The 23767-nt window shown below is 32.3% G+C and overlaps 1 protein-coding gene and 1 long non-coding RNA gene across 4 annotated transcripts; both read right to left on the minus strand.

Annotated features, from left to right (window-relative positions):
• Positions 1-253: 253 nt before the first annotated feature.
• LOC117910899 lies at positions 254-1669 on the minus strand. Its single transcript, XR_004650826.1, has 2 exons — positions 1479-1669; positions 254-1399 (listed from the first exon to the last, which is right to left on the minus strand). It is a non-coding gene; the product is annotated as an uncharacterized LOC117910899 (long non-coding RNA).
• Positions 1670-7546: 5877 nt separating this feature from the next.
• On the minus strand, positions 7547-15189 carry LOC117910870 (DNA (cytosine-5)-methyltransferase CMT2-like). Of its 3 annotated transcripts, XM_034825050.1 has the most exons (4): positions 14575-15189; positions 14305-14345; positions 13006-13108; positions 7547-7805 (listed from the first exon to the last, which is right to left on the minus strand). In XM_034825050.1, the coding sequence occupies exons 1-4, from the start codon at positions 14989-14991 to the stop codon at positions 7779-7781; spliced, it is 588 nt and encodes a 195-aa protein (XP_034680941.1). In that variant the 5' UTR covers positions 14992-15189; the 3' UTR covers positions 7547-7778. The 3 variants fall into 3 exon arrangements, with proteins under 3 accessions (XP_034680941.1, XP_034680942.1, XP_034680939.1); XM_034825051.1 differs by lacking the exon at positions 13006-13108; XM_034825048.1 differs by lacking the exon at positions 7547-7805 and having other exon boundaries at positions 12858-13108.
• Positions 15190-23767: the final 8578 nt, after the last annotated feature.

The raw sequence follows: 23767 nt of genomic DNA on the forward strand, positions 1-23767 counted from the left end.
AATGAACCACTCTTATAATGACATGGAAAAACTTCCCCATGCACTCTCCAAGTTCCCTTCAGTTGAGGTACAATCTATGATGCAGTCTCCTAGGCTCACCCCTCCTCAGTATGCAACAGCAGCAACGTATATCGCTTCAGGAAGTCCATTTTATCCTAATTTGCAGTCAGTGATAGATCCTCATCCGTAACTGTTAGTCTAATATCAAAGGAGAAGCCTATTATCCTTAGTCATGCAGGAATTGAAGATTGCATTGGCCTTCCCCCAAAGCTGCAATTCCTCTCAATGAAAAAGTCATAGCTGCTCTTGCTCATAAAACTATAATTCTGGTGGCTCATCAAGTGGAGTTTCTCTTCGAAGTCGATAAAATTCTGGTTATGGAAGCTGAAGGCTATTACAGAACCACTTCTAAACATAAAAATCCTGAAGCTGTATGCTTGGGAAACACACTTCAAGAACGTCAAAGAAGGGTAAAGTGTTTCTGGAGATGCTGAACGAGTGCTTGGATCAGATAACGAGTGCTTCACAGGACAATCAGCCAGCTGTGTTCTTGCAATAGAGCACCTTGCTATCTTCTTAGATAGCAGGTACATTGACAATGGAGAAGCCATAAATTTCAACCTGAATAATTTCAGTACAGCAATTAGATTCTGTGGTAAGGCCTGGCAGTGATTCTTTGCAAGTATCATTTGATAAAAAACCATGCACAAGTAATTCTGAGGCCTCAGTTCTCAAAGAGTTGCAGTAGATATCAACAGTATATTACTTGAATCTTTAGATAATCGTCACAGTTCAGGCTCATCATGCATTAATATCAGAGATGGCTTAAATTTGATTTCCGTGAAGACTAGTAATGAATCTCGCAGATGTCATGGTATGCGGATAAACCTGAGACAGATTTGAAGTTTTTATCTGAACTTGATACACATCCACAGAAGTCCTAAATGTCAGGTGATCGAAGATGCAGAAAAAGACTTGAAGGGTGATGATCAACTTTGGCATTCGCTATCATCTAAGAATTTTATTGAACCACTGATTAGGTTTCTGAAGGATGCTTGTGGACAGCATGATGTAAAGACTCAGAGAGTTGGATTTCAGTTGTTATTGGCGCTTGTCAACAAAATCGAAATGGTGGGTCATACATGGGAGCAGACGCATTCAATCTGATGACACCCCTTCTGAATTCAAAAATCAATAATATTGTCAGGTGTTACAATGGAAAGTGACTTATGTGCTCTCTTTCTCCTTCAAGTTTGTGGACTCGGGGTCCTCTCTTCACAAGACAGCGAAACTGGTACTATGGTTCAGCCTGGTGATATTCCCATAATTTATGTTCGTGAATTGCTTGAGATAAAAAGGAAGTTCGACCATCAAAGGCCTGCATCTCTTGGACTAAAATCTGGACCAGAAAAATTTCAAAGTTAATACGGACTAGAAAATTCTCAAAGTGCAATGGAAAGCTCTAGTGATGAGGGTACCCTCTTTGACGAATCAAGAAGTTGAATTTGAGGCCTCCAATGGAAGAAATTTGAACTTTTTCTGATGAGACTTCCAAGGCTGTCATGCACATTACATTGCAGTTCAGAATTCCGCCTTGAAGTCTTTTCTAAAGTCACTTTCCAAAAGACTTAAACGCAATGTCATAGCTCAGAATCTCTGGTATTCACGTTCAGTCTCTTAAGCTTGACCCCAAGGAATCTTTGAGGGTTCATTGCTCCGTACCTGAATATGGAGGATAGGGTACCAAGTGAGGATTTTCTGAGAAACAGTCGCATCATTAATATAGAGGAACAAAAATCTGAACCCACTTTGAGAGAAACAAACATCTCATGTTGCCACTTTGGATGGACACTTGAAATCCAAGAGCACGGATTGAGGGGCAGCCTGCACTCCCATGGGGACCACGCACTAACAGAAACACGCCACCTCGGGAAGTCTTCACAGCCGCATGAAGAAGTCCACGCACAGTTTTGATTTTCAGAGAACACACGTACATGCATAGTCCGCTTTCTAGAGGAACCCCCAGAATTTTTTTTAAGAAGTTGCGAGCACTAATGGACTCCATGCACAGGTTTCTTCATGGGCTGCATCCACTTACGCCACGCACCATCCCAAATTCGAAGACAGCCGCAACGTTCAGAACTTGAAGGCTGCCACCTTTCAATACCACACATAGATGCATTGGAGATGTAACTTACGCACTAAGAGATCCTCCTACAGCTATACACACTGCCTGCAATGCTAAGGAAGTTTATAGAGAATCACACTAGACTTTCCTTGGGAAAAACTGTGCTTAGGGAAGAGAATGAATGCCTTCAGTAGAATATTGATACAAAATTCGTTAAGGATGACATGTTTATCGGGCAATTAGAGATGGCTCTCTCAATCCCAGATTAAAGAGTAAATGGCTGCAGTAGAAGTACCTCCAACGGTAATCTAGGCTCCTCATCAAGTGATTCGGTCCCAGGCACTTCTTCAGATAGTGAATCAGAATGTGCTTCTACAATTTTGGTAACGACCTTGCTGAAGATATATAGTTACGGTGATCTCATAATGAGGAGTCCCTATTTCGTATAAGGAGAAGGTCTTGATCCGAGGTAGAAAGAGACATGGTTTAATCGGAGACCAAGAGATACCTGGTTTTCGAAATGGCTTGGTTCAGATTCTGCAGCTGTCAGTAGAGACATTCTGACCAGAATTATGTATTCCAAACATTTGGGCACGCGGATATAGCCTTCGGAAAATGAGAAGCACAATTTTAAATGGAATGAGACTGTTTTGGGAAAGGGGAAAACCCTTGGGCAATCAGGCCTGAAACCTTTAATAAGGGTTGAGGGGACAGGTTTAGAGAAGTGACAGCTCACCTTCTTGACTATGACCATTTTGCCAATATGCCACCTACTGCCCTTGTAAAGATTACACACCCAATTTTCAATGTCAATGATAGGGTGAATGGAAATATGAATCAAAATGGGAAGCTGTCATAATTGATGAATGTCAACGCCCCAGAATTTCATCACATTTTGCAGAATATAAGATACTTGTGGCTGATTTAAGGCTTCTTCTTTATAATGGTTAGATAAAGGAGAGCACGTTGGAGTTTATGAATCTCCTATCATTTCTTGACCCTGGCAATAATGTGAATAGCGACAATGTTTTGAAAATTGACTACAAAGACTGTGTTAGTAAATTAGAGGAGAGGCATTATCATCCGAAGAAACTGTCAATGAGCACATGGATAAAATCAGTGCAAAGGTTAGATTCAAACCAGAATCAATGGTTGACTACAAAGACTGTGTTAGTAAATTAGAGGAGAGGCATTATCATCCGAAGAAACTGTCAATGAGCACATGGATAAAATCAGTGCAAAGGTTAGATTCAAACCAGAATCAATGGAGCTTCCTTCATTTGAAGAAGATGGTGGATTAAATGATGAATATTCAGACTCAGCTGTTGGATTTGATGGCTCATTGAATACGCCAGAAAGTTTATGTGCTGGACAGCGGCCTCCTTCATGCTCATATTAGACTCCCATTCAGCAATTCAATTCTAGACTGACTCAAGTGTTTCAACCAGAGAAAGCTATGCAAAGGATTTCACATAAGTAGAACACACGTACAACTTGGAGATGTTTGCAACAGTCCGTGTATTTATTCGAAAAGCTACATCAGTGAATTTTCCCATGCGAGCTAAAGAAGACCAGTTAGTACTATTGAAAGGGCAAAAGATGAAGTTCGCAATGAGCTAGAAAACTCAGATTCTGAACTACAGAAAAATCCATAAGTGAACTATAAGAAAATTGATGAATCAGATGAACTTCTGAGTGAAGATTTGAAACTTGAGAATGAGTGGCAGCAAGTGAGCACATGCTCTGAAATAAATATGGCCAGCTCTACTCCAGACATGCCAGCAATGTACAGAGGCCTCTTCATACAACCATCAGCAATCCAGCAACAGCTAAACCTCCCAAGCTCCAGTCCCTCATGGTTATCTTGCTACACACACCTCCTCCTCTCTTCGCTCCTTTGATTGGGAATTTATTGTTTTAAATTGAATTTTTGAATCATTTTTCAACTAAATATTCTCAGCATTGAAAAATCCATCTTCAATAATCCTTTGCTGCCATTTTTCCTCTCGGCATGCACTTTCACTATTTTCTTTGACTTTCAACCATTTTTTTTTTATCTTCTTGATTTTTCACAAGCATGAACAAACTTCATGATTCCAAACAATGGAATTCATTGAATCGATTCGTGCAAAAGTAATATGGACTTTGGTGGGGGGTCCGACATTCATGATACCTTCTTCAATATTGTTTGCTTGATATGTTGATTTTTTATTCTTCTTGATGATATACATGAATTTGTTTCGTATATATTGTTGAGATGCTCTTGATTCCCATAGAGGAGTACTAGCTTGCTATCCAGGTACGCTCTCTTCTCATCTATTTTCTAGAACTCTATGGACTTGTATGCCATTGATGACCATATCCATATTTGACGTGATTCTTGGATGTCTTGATATATGTCTGATTTGCTTGAATAAAACAAATGTTGTGTGCTACATTTCTACACTAACTTTTATGTTTTATGATAGCGCTTGAAGAGCGGTTCAGGTACGCACCCTAACTCTCCCTTATTGCAATTTGATTGTGTTTGGCACGCCACTCTCTAAAATCACCTAGCCTATTTAGTTATTTATAATTAACTGATTAATTGCCACACTTCCCTTAATTTTGTCAGTAGAGACCTTTATAGGGCTTAGAGGGGTGCTACCTCCTAAAGGTACCTTCCCAATAAGTAACCTGATCCCCGGACTTAGACTCGGGTTTTTCAAAGACATGCCTTTTTTCCAAAAATTATGGAGTCACATTTTAGGGTTTTCTTTCTTGTTTTATTTTCCCTTTAAAATAAAAATAAAATAAGTGGCGACTCCAACTTTTCCAAAAATTATTTTTCACAAGTAAAAAGCGAGTCTCGCCGATCGAGTGGGGACGCACGTGAAAAATGCGGGTCCACAAATGGGTTACTATCTAGAGGACAATTTAGGTGGACACTCGCGTTGTCTGTGGCATGAACCGACTTGGAAGATGCTCAGCCCATTCCTCGTCCCTTTTCATAGCCAAAGTAAAATAGAAAGAAGATTAATCAAATTTCAATAGCCAATAATAATTTCTTACACGCTTTCCATACTAAAAAAAGTTGATTTCGTTTTTGTTTACAGATCTATGTATTTTTGAGACTCATCATGAGTCAATGTAATAAGAAATTTGAAATATACATGAAGGGAGACCCATGCAAACATGCATTATTTTAGAAAATGATGCAAGCATGCATCAACTTTTTTTTCCCTCGTCCTTCGCATTTCCTTTAAGTCAAGTCTCACTTTTTTTTTTGTCTTGTTTCTTTGTAATATATTGACTACACGTTCTTCCATAAAATCTTTTAATTCCATTTCATTTTCCTTTTCCTTTTTTTTCTTTATATTTATTGATTTAAATTATTTATGAACATTTTAAGTAAAAAATAATAATTAATTAATCAAAAATAAACTTAATATAAACATAAATACTTGAGGTATAAGATTTTAATTTAGAAGTTCAAGACATAAAATTTATTATATTCATTTTAAATAAAATAGTTATTTATTTTATAAATCTTGTCATATATGGATTAAATAAAAATATTTTTATTATATTATTTTAAAATATTATTTTTTTATGTGAAAATCAAAATCAATGATCATGGTTTTAACTCTTTACTTATGATTTTTGCTTAACTGTTGTTTTGACTTTTTGTTTGGTTAAAATATTTATTTATTTTTTATATGTAAAATAAATACTTGACCATGGTTCTTGCCTTTTGATTGGTTAAAATTTTAAAATTTTCATTTACATAAAATAAAAAATAAAATATAGTTTTTCATTAAAAGAGTATTTAATATTTTTTATTAATTTCTCTTAATTTTATTAGTAGTAAAAAAATTTATATGAAATTATGTACCTTTTAAGTGTGTTAGGCAAAAATGAGCACCTTCCTAAAGCACTTAGCTGATACACCTCAAAATAGGCATTACTTAAATTGTGACCTATGGACCCTCGATTATGCACCTCAAAAGTTGCATAGTCCTAGTATTGCCCATTACAAGTTCAACGTTGACCGTTATAAATAGATAATATGAAATGCGTGATTATTACAACAATTAAACACTATGTATCAAACCCTCACAAATGAGTTACCATTTTTATTTAAAAAGTATCATTGATGTTTATAGGATATATGACATATAATGAAAGATATATCACCCTGCTTTGAGTTGGGGTTAGGGTTAGTCCCACTCTTTACATGCTCACCATTGACTATAATAAAAAAAATATGTATATAAAATGCATGTGTTATTAAATTCAAACACACTCATATTTAAGAAAGTAAAATTAATGTATAAAGAAAGTATTACTAATGTTTATAAGAGTGTAATAGATAAAATATCTCATATAATGAAGGATACACCCAGTGTTTTAAAAATCGAACCAGATCGACCGATTCAATCGATGACTTTTTTGGTCCAATTCTCCTTGGGTCGATTATCAATTGGACCGGTGTTCAACCGCATGGGCCACTCCCTCACTACCCAACATTAATTGCCTACCTTTTGTTTTTTTTTCCCCAATTTTAATAAAATATCAAATATATATTTATGACGTCATCGACTCGACCACCAATCCAACCAATAAACCATGAATCGATAACTTTTTTGGTTCAATATTCAATCTGATTCTAAAAACATTTGATGCACCACCTTACTTCCACCTTATTTTGGGTTAGGGTTGAGATTAGTACCACCCATTACATGCTCAACTTTGTCCATACTAAAATAAATAACATGAAGTGCATGAGTATTATAAATACGAAATGATGAAACTATTATTTTCTTAAACTTTTTAATTTCGCTCACTTAAACCCTAACTATCTTCTTCAATTCTGTTTCTTTTTTTTCTTTTCCTCATTTATTTATTTTAATACCAAAATAAAAAGGAATGAGGCGTATGGGTAGATTCTCACAAGTTTTGATATTAAAAAATAATTTAAAGCATAAAAATGAAATTGAAAAAAAGGTTAGATTTTGAATGGTGAACCATAAAGAGGTTGAAAAAATATAGTAGTTGTATCATTTCATATCTATAATTTACTTTTAAAAAGATAGACAAGAATGACTATGCATTTAGATAAGTATAAGATTGTGTACATCTAAAATTTCCATTTTTTTTACACAATATTTATAAAAATTATATTTATTCCTCTTCTTTCTTGACCTCCGCTGCCGGAACCCTCACTGCTATCTAGTCGGCGCCATCAGAATGCCGACCAAGCGCAAGGCTGCGGCCGAGAAGTCTCCTAGCTTCGAGCATCGGACTTCTTCAAAGAAGACTAGGAGAGCAGATCTAGCCGAAGCGTCGACGTTGAGAGTGTCACCGAGGACGTGTTCAAAGAAGGGAAAGATGCCTGAGGAATCTAAGAATGTTGTGTGCAATGCAAACGAAGACGTAAAGGTTGAAACAGAGTCTCTAATCTTGTGTATTATGCACAAACTCAAAATATTTCCAAGAATTGACTACAACAATATTGCTCTAATCTGTTTCAAAATAAAAGAGGTCGAATTTATTGTGCCCACAGATGTACAGCAGCAAGCTCTACCGATTCTTCTTTCTGGTCGTGATTACATACTCCATGCTCAAGTCAATTTATGGTCTTGAAATGATTTAGCATTTGATCCTTGTTTCATTCGTAGCTGTTGTTGGTTAAGTCCTACAATGCCATAGGTTTATTAAAATCAATGTATATTTAGCAACTTGGCAATCTATTAATCTTAAAATGGTTGCCAAATTTATCATATATAACATTTTTCATAATATAAAAGGGTGCAATTTTAGAATGCCTATTTAGTTATAGGCCTGAGATCATGTCATCTTTTGTTCAAACTTACAAAATATATGTGAACTCTTCCCCGATCTACCGAACGACGTGACTAACGATTAAAAATATGTGGAGAAAAAGTGATTTTTTAGTTTTGGAAAATTTGTCCTTGATGAGGAACGATTTTGTTTGGAGTCACCACCTAATTTTTATTTTTATTTTTGAAATAAGGAAAATCAAGTAAAAATAGAAACCCCTCAATGACTCCAATTAAGAAAAAGCGATCCATGAAACTCTATTTTTGGGTCCAGGGATCAAGTTATCCATTAGGAAGGTACATCATGTGAGGTAGCACCCCTCTAGGCCTAGGATTCGATCTTTACTAGTTAATCGAGTACATTGGAGCACATGGGTCAAAGATCAACCAATCCCCCCAGGCTACATGGATGACAAGACTCATACAATCCTAACTGATATTCGACATGCATAGGAAATCAACAATCAAAACAATGATACGTATCTGAGGTCCCTAGTCATGCGCCACGAAAAATGATGAGTCAATAAGCATAAGCACACTATATGCAACCACCAAATCTACTAAAATTTAGTTGTATTTCTACTTGAATTAAAAGAATTTTCAACCATAAACCAACCCTATATATGTAACCTCTAATCTCCACCAAATGGACACCAAAATGCAGCCATGAAACTTCATTACATGGCTAAAATTTAGCTATTCCCATTCCATTGATTTTCAGCTAGGAATTAACATCTTTTCCACTTGAATTTCATCCACTAACAGCCACAAATTCCATAATTCTCCATAAAAAAATTATAAAAAATAAAATAAAATTCAATTGTCAAATATCAATTATAGGAACTATCCTTTAATATATTGTTTATATGGGACCATGAGTCCTTGGGTAAAAATCCCTAAAGCCCTTGAGGAAAACACTTTGATGTGGGTGTATGAGGTTGGTCCTACTCTTGGGTTTTAGTCCCTAAAGACACGAGGTTAGCCCTGTCCTCGAGTATGAGTCCTAGAAGACATGGAGTATGACTTATCATTGGGTGATAGTCCCAAAATAGTCATTATTATGATCAAATATCTTGTGAAGCATTGATATCTGATATGTACATTGGTGGGGGTTAGTAATTTATCAAGTGTAAAAGGATGAATGAGGAAAAGCAGAGATGAAACCATCAACAACATGCATACATATTTGACATTATTACATATTTGTTAATAGTTATAAAATGTTTATCATGCATGCTATTATACATTTAATTCAAGGTTTTTAAGAATAGGATGGTTATAAACTACCTTACTGAGTTGTGAACTCGCCCTATCCCTTCCACCTTTAAATACATATCAAAAAACCCATGCTGGGAAAAATGCTTGAGCATTGCTTTTCTGTTGATTAGATGTTGTTTGCTTGCATTGAAAGTGTTTTGTGAACAACTTATAGGAATCTACAACCCTAGGTCATTTTCAGCATAAATCGCACTTATATGGTATTAATTCATATACTATATATTAGTATATGAAAGCCTAAAGGACTAATGGGCAACTATAGGTTTAATATTGGTTAACTAAGAGGACTAAATTGCAAAATTGGGAAAGTTGGGGTTAATGGCAGCCATGTGGCCTACCACTTCTTACTTGGCTATCGATCAATCATGTTGTTGTCTTATCAATTAAAATTGTATGACTTAGACGAAAGCTCTAATATTTATAATAAATGACCCAACCATGTCATGATCATGTTGTTCACACAATCATGAACTATATTTTATATTAATACAATCAAATCGTTGACATGAACATCATTTATAATAAACACTTTCCACATATTAATCAAATTTGAGATGTACACATCAGATATCAATGCTCCACAAGATGATTGTATTAAACTTGGGAACTGATTATTTGTAAAGCTCTACATCAAAAACGAAACTGAACTGTTATGACCAATTCGACGGGGTATGGTTTATGATGAAGACTAGACGAGACAATGACGTGACTATAACAAATCGCACCCGATTAGATAGATCTTGATAGTTATAAATCATGTATTTAATTCAATATTAAATATTACTGATTAAAAAAATGCTATATAGTTTTGTGATAGTACAGCATAAAACATTACTATATAGTTCACATTGACTTAATAATAGCAATACCACATTTGGGTCATAATTCAAAATATGTATTATAATAAAATTCCATAGCCCTACAACCTTGGATCATTTTATATAAACAGATCAATGTATGTAATAAAACAGCGTAAAACATTAGGCCTATTGATTAGTAATGGCCACCAAACGCAGCCATGACTCTAGACTATGCGGCTAAAATTTAGCTACTCCCATTCCACTGGTTGTCGACTGAGGTCTACCATCTTTCCCGTTTGAACTTCATCCCCTAATAACTGGAATTTTAGAAACTTTGGAAATTTTGGAAATGGAATTTTAAAAATAAGATTCGGAATTTTGAAAATTTTGAAAATTTTAGAAACGAAATTTTAAAAATAAGATTGGAAGTTTGCAAATTTTGCAAATTTTGGAATTTTGGATTTGGATATTTTGGTACGTGAATTTTTTTAAAGAAAATGAATCCGAAATGAATTTTAAAAATAAGATAGGAAGTTTGGAAATTTTGGAAATGGAATTTTAAAAATAAGATTCGGAATTTTAGATTTGGAAATTTTGGTAAGGGAATTTTTTAAAAAAAATAAATTCAAACTTTTTGAAACCTTTGGAATTTTTTGGAAAATGACACTAAAAAAAATAAATTCGAAAATTTTAAAACTTTTGGAAATCAACACAAAAAAAAAAAAAAAAAAAAAAAAAAAAATCTAGGCTTTTCAAAACTTTTGGAAATTTTTGGAAAATGACACTAAAAAAAGTAAATCTGAAATTTTTGAAACTTTTGGAAATTAACACTTAAAAAAATCCAAAATTTTCAAATTTTTTGGAAATTTACACTAAAAAAATAAATCCAGAATTTTCGAAACATTTGAAAATTGACGCTAAAAAAATAAATCCAAAATTTTCAAAACTTTAGAAATTTTTTGGAATTGACACTAAAAAAACAAATCCAAAATTTTTGAAACTTTAGAGATTTTTCGAAAATGACACGAAAAACAAATCCGATAGTTAGGGCTTACATTTCTCTAAACCCTTCAATGATTGGGAGATGGATGAGGTGCATAGGTTTTTATTATGCCTTAATGGGAAAAGTGTTCAACAGGATGTGAAAGATAGGGTGCTTTGGATGGAGACTAAATGTGGGAAGTTCTTTGTTAAGTCTCTCTACAAAGCCTTAGAATCAAGCCCTTCAATCTCTTTCCTATCAAATGTCATTTGGAAATCTTATGTGCAACTTAGGGTAAAGCTCTTACTTTGGACCAACTTCAAAAAAGAGAATGGTCTTTAGCAAATAGATGCTACCTTTGCCAAATACATGAGGAATCGATGGATCACATCCTCCTCCATTGTTCCAAGACAAGGACTCTTTGGGTGTTGTTTTTCACTCTTTAAGGTGCAATGGATGTTGCTAACCTCAATTAAGGCAACACTCTTGGGTTGGAACAAGTCCTTTGTGGGAAAAAAGATGAGAAGTTTGGAGAACAAGCCCCTTATATATTTTTTGGATAGTTTGGAAGGCAAGAAACAAAATTACACTTGGAAGATGATGTGTTGTCCATCCAAGGACTTAAGAGTTCTTTTGTTTATTTTCTTTGGTCAAAAACAAAATTGTTCATAAAAAACGATCCTTTGACTTTAGTTGGTTTCATTGATTGAGTGGGATCTCGATGAGGGTGGCTTTTTTGCTTCTCCGCTTTTAACAGATGTTTTTTATCCTAATTGGGGAAAGGGGTGCATCTTTTTTATATATTTTGAGTCGTTGTTTCAACATCTCTTTTCAATATAGTTTCTTCTCTTTTACTTGTCCAAAAAAAAAGGTTCAAAAAATCTATAAAAAATTTTAAAATAACTAAACTTGTTGATGCGACATACTCCTTTGAGTCTTATACATACAAATTTGACTCCATACTTATCTAAAGATGACCACATAAAGTTCTAATGTTGATGCTATTCAAAGCATATATGCATTTAACGCTAGTAAAGTTTATGGAACGGCTATAATATGGTTTCTAATGAATAGAACAAAGTAAGATGCAGTAACTGTTTTTCTTCTATGTATCACGCATTTGATAATTCCAATATAGCAAACCAAATAACTATATAATCTTTAATGTACATATTCTTAAATTAGGTTGTGGTGCATTTAGGTTTTAGCTCATTGTCATTATTTGATTTTATTATTTGGTTTGTTGTATGTAAGATAAGGATGTTGTTTTTGGTGTTTCCCTCTTCTTCTTTATGCATTGTTAGGCACTTCTAATACAAAAGCTTTTACCTAAAAAATACCTCTTGTATATAAAAGCAAAAACTTAAACACCTTGATAGCAAACTTTTAGTATAATTGAATATAAAATTAGACTATTCAAAAATAGAAACATTCAATCATTTTGTTCTAGGCTACATTGCCTTGATTTCAATACAAGCATCAAATGCAAGTATTAGATTCTTGACAGTTCCAAAATTTGTAATATAGGGTTTAAGCTAAAAAAAATTAATATTGACAATGTGTATAGACACTTGAATACAACATAATAATGAAAGATAAAAAAGAAACATCAATTAGAAATTAGACAAAATCATAAAAGCAAAGATATAATTGATGAACACTGATCATTTTTCTTTGTTATTCATGGTTTTTCTCTTAGCCATAAATATTCTTCTAAAAGTCCAATTAGCACAAAATCCTTCTTTCTTTAACATGACTACCTACTAAGGAAGTTGAAAACCAAAAATAACTATTAAATAAAATAAAACAAGATCACATTGGAAGTGAAATAAGAGAATCCCTTTAACTCATTGTCAATAATCAAATTACTGCATAATATACCATGGAGCAATTCAATAATTTTCATCATATGAGCATTAACAATCATGTAATAGCATGTTGTATACTTGCAGAAAGAAATATTTAGCACCAAAAGCACATCCAGTAACAACTCACTTTTACATGAGCATCATCATTTAGGTTGACTATGACACATCCATCAATTTCTGCTTGCCTATAATGACATCGAGCTTTCACTATCTCCTCTGAATCATCCTTACTGTTCCAATTAAAGGCATAGTAAGCTCAACAGATCCAATGAAAATTCTAGAGGCTTATTGGATCAATGCAGTCACATTCAAGCATTGGCAACTTAAAGCTATTAATAAGTTTCACAATAGGAATGTGGATGAGGTCATCCTTTTTTGGAACACTCTGAGGGAAGGATTCATTTAGCGAAGAGGATAGAATGCAATTTGGCAGTGAGCAATGAATGGAAACTTTTCTATAAAATCTCATTTCAAGGTTCTGGTATGAGACAGTGAAACCAGTTTTGACACATACAAAACTTAACGTCCAAAATTTAGAAGTAAACATAAGCCAAAACAAAGATCCTTAATAATTAACAAATTAGGAAGAACAAAAGAGCATCACAATTTGGCACAGTATATGTGAAAGGGAAATACAGCTTATCATTATTCTAATTCATTAATAGCATCTAAGGAGTTGTAGCATTGCTTCCATCCATTCTTGCAACTCAGTTTTTAGAAGATTTGTGAAAACTTCTTGTATTTTTTTTTCTTTTTTATGTATGACACATGAAATAAAAGCTCAACAGTGCCATCTCACCCGAATCCTTTGCCATTTGCACAGGAAAAAATAAGTATTAGAAGGCATTGATGTTTCAGGACTTTGTGTCTTCAATGCCTAATTTATCCATTGTTCAGGGACTATTGTGTCAGTGGCGGCCTTTAAAGGGTGTCATGGTTTGGGAAGGAAGTTCAAGGAAATAAATTTTGCACAACTTTTTATCTGAATGTTGATTTCTTGGGAAAAAGTACGCCAATAATCTGTTGATTTTACTGTCCAAATGAATGCAACTTGACTTCAGGATGGAGAGAGCAAGTTTGGGTTTTTGTCTCATATAGTTTCTCGTCTGTCTAATTTCTCTATTTGGGCCTGTTCTTGAAGGTTCCCCGCAGAACACAGTTCAAGATCAATGCATATAAGATCAATGCATATAATAATAAATTTAAAAAAAAAAATCAAGGGATATATCACAAATATTAGCCCAGAAGAAAATCAAGGGATATATCACAAATATTAGCCCAGAAGCAAAATATTCACAGTGAAAGACTCACTCTTTGGAGCTTTTCGATCCAGAAGGATATATCACAAATATTAGCCCAGAAGAAAATCAAGGGATATATCACAAATATTAGCCCAGAAGCAAAATATTCACAGTGAAAGACTCACTCTTTGGGGCTTTTTGATCCAGAAGCCTGCGTATTCTTCTTCTGAAAAATCCAAACACAAATATCAATATAATCGAAAGAATACAGAGCCTAGGAGAACAAGAAATCAGGTTCATAATCGGTGTGGAATGCTGAGAAAGTTGAAGAAGATAACATAAAGCACTCTGCTGTGCGTCAAATGACCAAAATGACATTTAAAAAAACCTTTCATTTGCCTATGTTTTCTCATAAAATTAAACAGAAACGTGGAGCAACACCAATTCCGGTATACCTTAGGCTCATACCGCTCGGGCCACCGTTGGCGAGCTTCCTCATGCGGAATAACTTCTCCGACCAACCGGCAATCACCTTCCTCCACCTCTTCTTTTTTCATCTTTCTCTTAGACAAAAACCCGTTCACATGGCTAATCTGAGCCTTAACTTTTACCTTTCCATCTCCATTATACACCACATTACCCGATTCCTGCTTCTTCCCCTTCTTCAAATAACTCACTCTCTCAGAGCTAACCGACTCCTTCGCCGGGAATTTCCCGTCCTCCGGCGTCCCTACATTGGAGACTGAATCTCCGGAGAGACCCACTCGCTTCCCCTGCTTCGACGAAACCGCAGGCTTAGACCTCAGAGACTCTGCTTCAACCTTTACGTCTCCGTTTGCATTGCACACAACATTCCCAGATTCCTCAGGCATCTTCCCCTTCTATGAACACGTCCTCGGCGACACTCTCAGCGCCGGCGCTCCGGCTAGATCTGCTCTCCTAGTCTTCCTCGAAGAAGTCCGATGCTCGGAGACTCCTCGGCCGCAGCCTTGCGCTTGGTCGGCACTCCGATGGCGCCGGCTAGATAGCAGTGAGGGTTCCGGCAGCGGAAGTCGAGAAAGAACAAGGAGGGAAAGTGTAGTAAGAGAGAGCGAGAAAGATGTAAGAATGTGGGGGGATATATAGCAAGTGGAGGGTGAAATTTGAAGAGACCAAATTTGGGCGGGAAGCGGAATTTTGGGCGAGTTATTAAATGGATTTGATAGTGGAGCTGGTTCCGTAGCTATTAACAGTGAAACCTAGGGCTTGTTTGTCTATCATCATGAAATATCAAGGAAACAAAAAAAGTTGGTTCCGGAGCTTTTTTTTCTTTCTTTTTGAGACTCAGTGTTTTCCGATTATAATGAGAGCAAATTAGGTTTTGTTTCACCTATACCAAAATTTGTGACATCCAATGTTCGGCCAGGATTTGGACTAAATGTTTTGAAAAATCAAATTCAACATTTTACCATGATTTACTATATTACCAAACAGGCCTTACCTCTAGAATGAGGTATAACTAGCAACTACTAAGGGTAGGCTCTTTCTCTATACTTATTCAACAATGTTGACTCTTCTAGGATGGGGTAGCCAAAATGGAAACAATTTTCAAACATCTTTTTCTCTATTCAAATGTAAATAGTCAAATTCCACAAAAAAAATTTCTATTGTTCTCAATCTTAATCCTCAAAGTACTCAAAACTTTTTTAAAATTAAAATAAAATTTCTCAAAATAAAATATTTTAGTTTAATTTTCAAGAATAAAAGTATCATGTCCGCAACCCATATAGTATTGGAAATTTTTTTATCCTAATATTTTCTCAAAATTGGGAAATTCTACTACTTTTTTTTAAAAAAAAATAGTATGATATTAAAATAAAAATGAAGATCAATGATGGTTATTGATCTCCTTCTTTATTTAAATATAATTTTTATAAATATTGTGTAAAAAAATGGAAATTTAAGATGTACACAATCTTATACTTATCTAAATGCATAGTCATTCTTGTCTATCTTTTTTAAAATAAATTATAGATATGAAACGATACAACTACTATATCTTTTTCAACCTCTTTATGGTTCACCATTCGAAATCTAACCCATTTTTTCAATTTTATTTTTCTTCTTTAAATTGTTTTTTAATATCGAAACCTGTGAGAATCTACCCATACGCCTCATTCCTTTTTATCATTTTTTTTATATTTCGGTATTAAAATAAATAAATGAGGAAAAGAAAAAGAAGAAACGGAATCAAAGAAGATAGTTAGGGTTTAAGTGAGAGAAATTGAAAAGTTTAAGAAAATAATAGTTTCATCATTTCGCATTTATAATACTCATGCATTTCATGTTATTTATTTTAGTATGGACAAAGTTGAGCATGTAATGGGTGGTACTAATCTCAACCCTAACCCAAAATAAGGTGGAAGTAAGGTGGTGCATCAAATGTTTTTAGAATCGGACTGAATATTGAACCGAAAAAGTTACCAGTTCATGGTTCACTGGTTGAACCGGTGGTCGAATCGGTGACGTCATAAATATATAAATTATTTTTTTACATTTGAGTTTATAAATAAAATCTTATTATTAAAAATATTAATTTTTTAAACACTTAGGTATGTTTGGTAACTGTTTTTTAATAACAGTTCTATGATTTTTATAGAAAAAAAATATGTTTGAAAACCTGAAATATTTTTAATATTTTTAAATATGTTTTAAAAATAATTTTTATACATAGAGATTTAGTTTTAATCATTATACATATTTCTATAATTATGTTTTAAAATAATTAAAAAAAAACTAAAAAATGTTCTTTAAAACACCCTATTTTCTATTATTAAGAAGAGAAACAAAAAATAGTTTTTGATTACCAAAGACCCACGATCTCACATAAACAATATATCAAAGGATAGTGCATGTAGCATCACATAAACACTTCCCACATATTAATCAATCTTTGGATATCATATATCATTATTCCATATCGTTCTTGTAATGCAACCACATCATGAACCATTTCCTCAATATTGAACCATGAATCCTCATACCAATATATGTTCAAATATCATTACAACATTTCAATATAATAAACTGAGATGTAGTGCCACATTAAGACATTTCATGAAATCATAGAAATGACATGAAATTTCAATAAATGATTCAAGAAAAGAAACCAAGATATACCATGGAATGACATAAAATTCCCTACCTTACATTGACTTCCCCTTTGTGATTCTTCTATGTAGGCGATCTTTACCTATTACAAGGAACTAAAATGAAACAACATAATTTAGGTTTCCTAACCATGAAAATTTATACAATTAAAACTTATGACATTTCCTTTCTTATTGATTTTAACAACTTACTATTGCTAATTTTAATTCTCATATTCTATAATCTACATGCCCACAGGTTTTCAAATCAAGTTTAAAATGAATTAAATAATCTTTACAATGCATATTAAGATTCCCTAATTAATTACCAAACACTAATTGTTTTGATTTTCCTTAAGCCTAATCCATTAGCAAGTCCAAAGTGTTCAAATACACTTAATTAATCACATGCTTTACTAATCTATTTTTCAATGAAATTCTAAAATATCTACAATTTATAAATGTGATTCACCATCTTCATAGCATAAACCTCCACAAAGGGATAGGGGGAGTTCACAACTTAGTAGGAAAGTTTATAACCATCCTATGCATATCCTTAAAAAAAAAAAAAAAAACCTTAAATTAAACATATATAGCATTTATGATAAACAATTTATAACCATTAACAAATATGCAATAATGTCAAACATGTATGCATGTTGTTGATGGTTTTATCTTTGCTTTTCCTCATCCATCCTTTCACACTTGATAAACTACCAACCCCTACCAATTTACACATCAGATATCAATGCTCCACAAGATACTCGGTCATAATAATGATATATATATCATTATATATTATAGTATATAATGTAGTGCTATATAACAATATTATGTGATTGTTATGAACATATGATACTACTATCAGATGTTCATAATAGTATCAGTGATTCTTCAAATATTAAAGCCGGATGTGACATAAAATTATAAATCATGTCAACCACACAATATAATCACATAACATATACTAGTATATGAACAATTTATACATAAATCATGTATATTTATGTATTATTAATATTACAATATAATATAATATATTCATTATATTATAATATTTATGTATAAATTGACATAAAATAGTTTTAGTGATTATATATTAATCATAAGTATATATAATATATGACAATAAACTGATTATATATATATATATATATATATATATATAATATTATCAATTGTTGATAATTTTATGCGTAAATATTGATAATTTATATTCAAAATAGGACATTATACATATAAATATTATTAAATATGTATGACCTATATATATTATAAATTATATGACCGTACCTTTATGAACTACATTTATATTACAATTTATAAATGTGATCATAATTTATCATATCATATTTTATTTTAAATATTATAAATTGTGATCAATTTATAAATCGGAATCATATGTATATATCATATAATATTTTGATAAACGAATTGCATACCACATATATTGATATTATCACAATATTATCCCAGAACCCATAACTGTTCATAGAATTTAGAGCCCTGAGCTCACTTATAGGAGTCGTTCATGTCATCCATAGCCCTAAGCTTTTCATAGCATTCAGAGCTCTGAGCAGTTGATAGCATTTAGTGCCCTGAGCTCATGAACAAGAGCAGCTTATGTCATCCACAGCCCTAAGATGTTAATAACATCTAGAACTGTGAGCTCATGACCTAGAGTCATTCATATCAACCGTAACCTCGTGTTATTCATAGCATCTAGAGCCTTAAGATTAAGACCAAGAGTGGCTCATGTCATTGACAGCCTTGAGTTGTTCATAGAATTTAAAGCCCTGAGTGCACGACCCAAAGTCATTCATGTCAACCCTAGGTCGTGACCTCAAGGCTCTAGATGTTGTGAACAACTTAGGGCTATCGATGACATGAACTACTCTAGATCATGAAGGGAGTGTCCAGGGAAAGCATTTGTTGATGAGGCTTCATTTGTCATGTGGTTATTATAGGATTTTTGTGGTTCTCTAATAGGTTAAGAGCCCTAAAGTGTTCTAATGGCAAGGGAACTGAAACTAGGAATTGTGGAGATGGACTTGTCAATACTCAGGTTTATTAGGTAATGCAACTATTATTAGAGACTTCAAAGGGGGTTCCGATAGAGAAGCACCTTCATCAGCAATAAAAAATGTCTCACAGGTTAAGCGGTAAGCTATGAAAACTCCATACTGGATCACATGTATAGAGAATTTCATACCCTAATAAATTTTATTCATCATTCACAAATCTATATTTTATAAGCATGGAGGAGAATATAAAATGTATGAATATCATCAATATTATAGCAAATGATCATAACATCTAGATTATTTTAAATTACTAAAATGATCCTTAAATTATAATATCGTTTCAAATACTATATAATTATAGTTATATGAAAACCTTGAGTTGTACATAGAGTTGTTCATGTTAATTGTGGCTCTAAGCTATTCGTAGCATCTAGAGCCTTGAGCTTGTGACCAGTAGTTATTCATGTTAACCATAGCCTAGAGCTACTCATAGCATCTAAAACCCTAAGCTCACGTCATTTATTGTAACCAATCTTTATGTGATGTTATTAATTAAATTCTTTATGACTATGTACTATAGCATAACTGATCAGTATATGCACACGAATTTGAACAACATGATGTTAAATTATTATATAGAATAATAATATAATTCAAAAATATATATTATGTGACGTGATATATGATTTATAAATTTATATTAAATCATATATTATTATAATTCAAAAATAAACAAGAAACAAGTATGAGTATATTAATGTTAAACATGCCTATAGAAATGTAATGCACATTAGTTAAACCTAATTACTGATCGGTCCTCTAGAGTCAATTTATAAATGTGATAATCATTTAAAGCCTTTGTAATTAGGTTATATGATCTATCATTTTATAAATTATGAATTAATACCATGGTATTACTATTATCATATGTTCATAATAGTATCATTTTTATCTTTATATTATGATGATATTCATAATAGTATCATAACCCAGAGTAGTTATGATATAATGTATATGAACTATTCCTTATATAAATACCACACATAATATATAGTTTCGTAAAGTCATAGCAAATCATATATATCATAACATATTTCGGTATTATATGAAATTAAACTTTCCTTTCATCCGAGTCTGAATCACAATCTGATTGACCACATAGTGGGTCATCCGGGTCTCCCACGTCATCAATATCATCCATCGATGTTGTGGGTGCCTGAGGTGCGATCAAAGGGAAATGTTGTGACCTAGAGTTTTAATGAAATAAAATATATTAACCTATTTAGTTTTTTATTGTTAAACATCAAGTCTTGAGCTTAGGGATTTAAATGTTACCAAATCCGATATCTAGCTCACCTATATTACGAAATTGATGTCATAGATTCTCTAAACAGTTCAACAACATGATGCTAAAAGAATTTATAGTCATAAAAATTTATTAGGATAAAACCCATACTATAAGGTCTTATAGCTATATACTAATATGGATCAATCAGTAACTTGTCAATATTATCATACTATGATGTCAAAGATGATTCTCGAAAACTATGTGCTATACAAATGATGTTCAATTCCATACATTTAAATCATTTTAGAGGGCGCCTCGTCGAATTGGTCATAACATCCATAGTTGTTCAGTTAATCCTATTTATGAATCACCTAGACAATCATTATAATATTGAATTAAATACATGATTTATAACTATCAGGATCTATCTAATCAGGTGCGATCTGTTATAGTCATGTCATTGTCTTGTCTAGTCTTCATCATAAACCATACCCCGTCGAATTGGTTATAACAATTTAGTTTCGTTTTCGACGTAGAGCGGACCTGTACGATAGATCAAGTTGTCATCTCTCGACTTCGTCCCAAATCGCACACTATTTGATTTGTCTTGATAATTCGATATTACATTTTGTGGAGATCACACCTTTATGATCAGTCACATTGTTGTCATATTTGCTATGAACAAATCATATTATAGAAAATCATATACTAATAATTTTAATTCTGCAACATGTTTGAATTAAAATCTTCATAATTCTATACATGGACTAAAATTGAGGTGTTCATAGCATGTAATTTTGCATAAAAAAACTATATTTATCATTTTTCATAATAAATATAGTTTTTTTTTCAAAATTACCTGCAAATAAGTATTAACATATACTATTAGATGTTGTTGTCCAATTTATTTTTGCTTGAATTAATATCACAAATTCCATTATTTTAGAATTATGAAAAATTCATTCATGCTTATAAAAAAAAAATCAAGGAAAACGAAAGATTATTTGAAAATCGAAAAAAACTTGTGAATTAAAAAAAAAAATTTGAAAAATGGAGCGGAATTAAAACTATTGGAAAGAAAACTGGAGTTTTGAAATTTATTTGAAAATTGAAATCTCGAAAATTATGTGAAAATTAGGGTTTTGAAAATTAAATTTAAGAATTGGAATTTTGGAAATTAAATTTGAAAGAAATTGGAATTTTGAAAATTATTTGACAATTGGAATTTTGAGAATTAGAATATTGGAAATTAAATTTTGAAAGAAATTAGAATTTTGAAAATTATGTAAAGATGGAATTTAAAAAAAATAAAAAAATAAAAAATAAAAATAAATAAATGAATAAATAAATAGAATAATGATAATAATGAAAATAATAATGATTAAATAAATAAACGTGAAAATTGGAATTTTGAAAATTGGAAATTAAATTTGGAAATCGAAATTTTGAAGAATTATTTAAAGATGGAATTTAAAAAAAAAATGGATGAATGAATAAATAAATAAATAAAATAATAATAATAATAACGAAAATAATAATAATTAAATAAATAAATGTGAAAATTGGAATTTTGGAAATGGGAAATTGAATTTGGAAATCGGAATTTTGAAGTATTATTTAAAGATGGAATTTTTAAAAATAAATGAATAAATAAATAAATAAATAAAATAAGATAATAATAATAATAAAAATAATAGTGATTAAATAAATAAATGTGAAAATTGGAAATTGAATATGGAAATCGGAATTTTGAAGAATTATTTAAAGATAGAATTTTTAAAAATAAATAAATAAAATAATAATAATGATAACGAAAATAATAATGAGTAAATATATAAATGTGAAAATTGGAATCTTGGAAATTGGGAATTAAATGCTATGAATAGGTTATCGGTCACGTGTATAATATGTAACATCATAATTGTTTAGATTCGGTCTATTAGGTCATTGTCTTGTCTCGTCTTCCTATTCTGTACGATCAGTCATGTAGTATAATATGTATCATTTCTTATGATTAACTCATAGCTATTAACATCTAGAGCCCTAAGTGTTAATTCGACCCTTCATGCCTCTTAAGAGCTTATCTCATACTCCTTTGAGGGCTGTGAAGGAATAAGAGTATTGTATTGAACTATGTCTCACTTCCTGAGCTTACATCACTCCTTTTTACCAACTTTTGATTTTCGTATTTTCTTGATTTTGGGAACATGGATTATTTTTTAAAATCTTAGATTAATGGGATTATCTTCGACCCTTATAAGCTTATTTTCATTATTATTAAAGGGTTGGGGTGTGGGTTTTGTCAAAATAGATCCCTTAAAAGCATGACATGACTTGGTTGCATTCAAGTCATTATTATTTATTAATAATTTTTTAGTTCACTTTTGTCTATCCTAAAAAATGCATTATACTTTGTGAGCATTTTAGCCTACACTTCTTGCATTGTACGTGACTTGGTTGCAATAGAATTTGTACGAAAGATTCAAGTCATGGTTCCTTGCAAGTAGATAACTTGTTCACAACCAATTTGTGGGCCTAGGTAACCCATTAAAGGTTATAGTGGACTACCTCCTAATATGAGGGATGAATGGTCTTAGCCATTAAGATAGGTTTCCCATGGTGAGTACACTAGTGGATATGTTTACACATTGAACGGGACCCACGGTAAGTCATGACTAAGGGTTATCAAGTTGTCATAACTTCACCAAGCTTCTTTATAGTGTTGTCTCTCAACCTTGAAAGAATACTAAGTTTGTGCTAAAGTTAATGGTGGCTTTAACCTATAGGTGAGATCGTAAGCTAATCATATATTCTCTATGGATAAGGTCACTTTTGATGGAAGCTAGTAGCAATATATGATTGTATATTAAAATTATAGTATATATGATTTATAAATATCACGTGTTCACAACATCTAGAGTATATTATCATTTTTCATTATAGTATATAATTAATGTTGATAATTAAACAAGAAACATGATATATCATAACTACTTTGGGTTGAGCTGATAATATTGACTTAAACTTACATCATACTATAGCTTCATAAATATAGATTTCATATATGACCATGACATGATCGGGTCATTTAGTATAAATGATGTTCATGTCAATTATATAGTAGAACATCATTTGTAATAAAATAGGTATATGACTTAGATCGATAGTAGCATAACTGAAGTTGTAGTGCATAGTTCATAACATGTCA

Source organism: Vitis riparia, chromosome 3 (genome assembly GCF_004353265.1).
Source record: "Vitis riparia cultivar Riparia Gloire de Montpellier isolate 1030 chromosome 3, EGFV_Vit.rip_1.0, whole genome shotgun sequence".
Classification (NCBI taxonomy): Eukaryota; Viridiplantae; Streptophyta; class Magnoliopsida; order Vitales; family Vitaceae; genus Vitis; species Vitis riparia.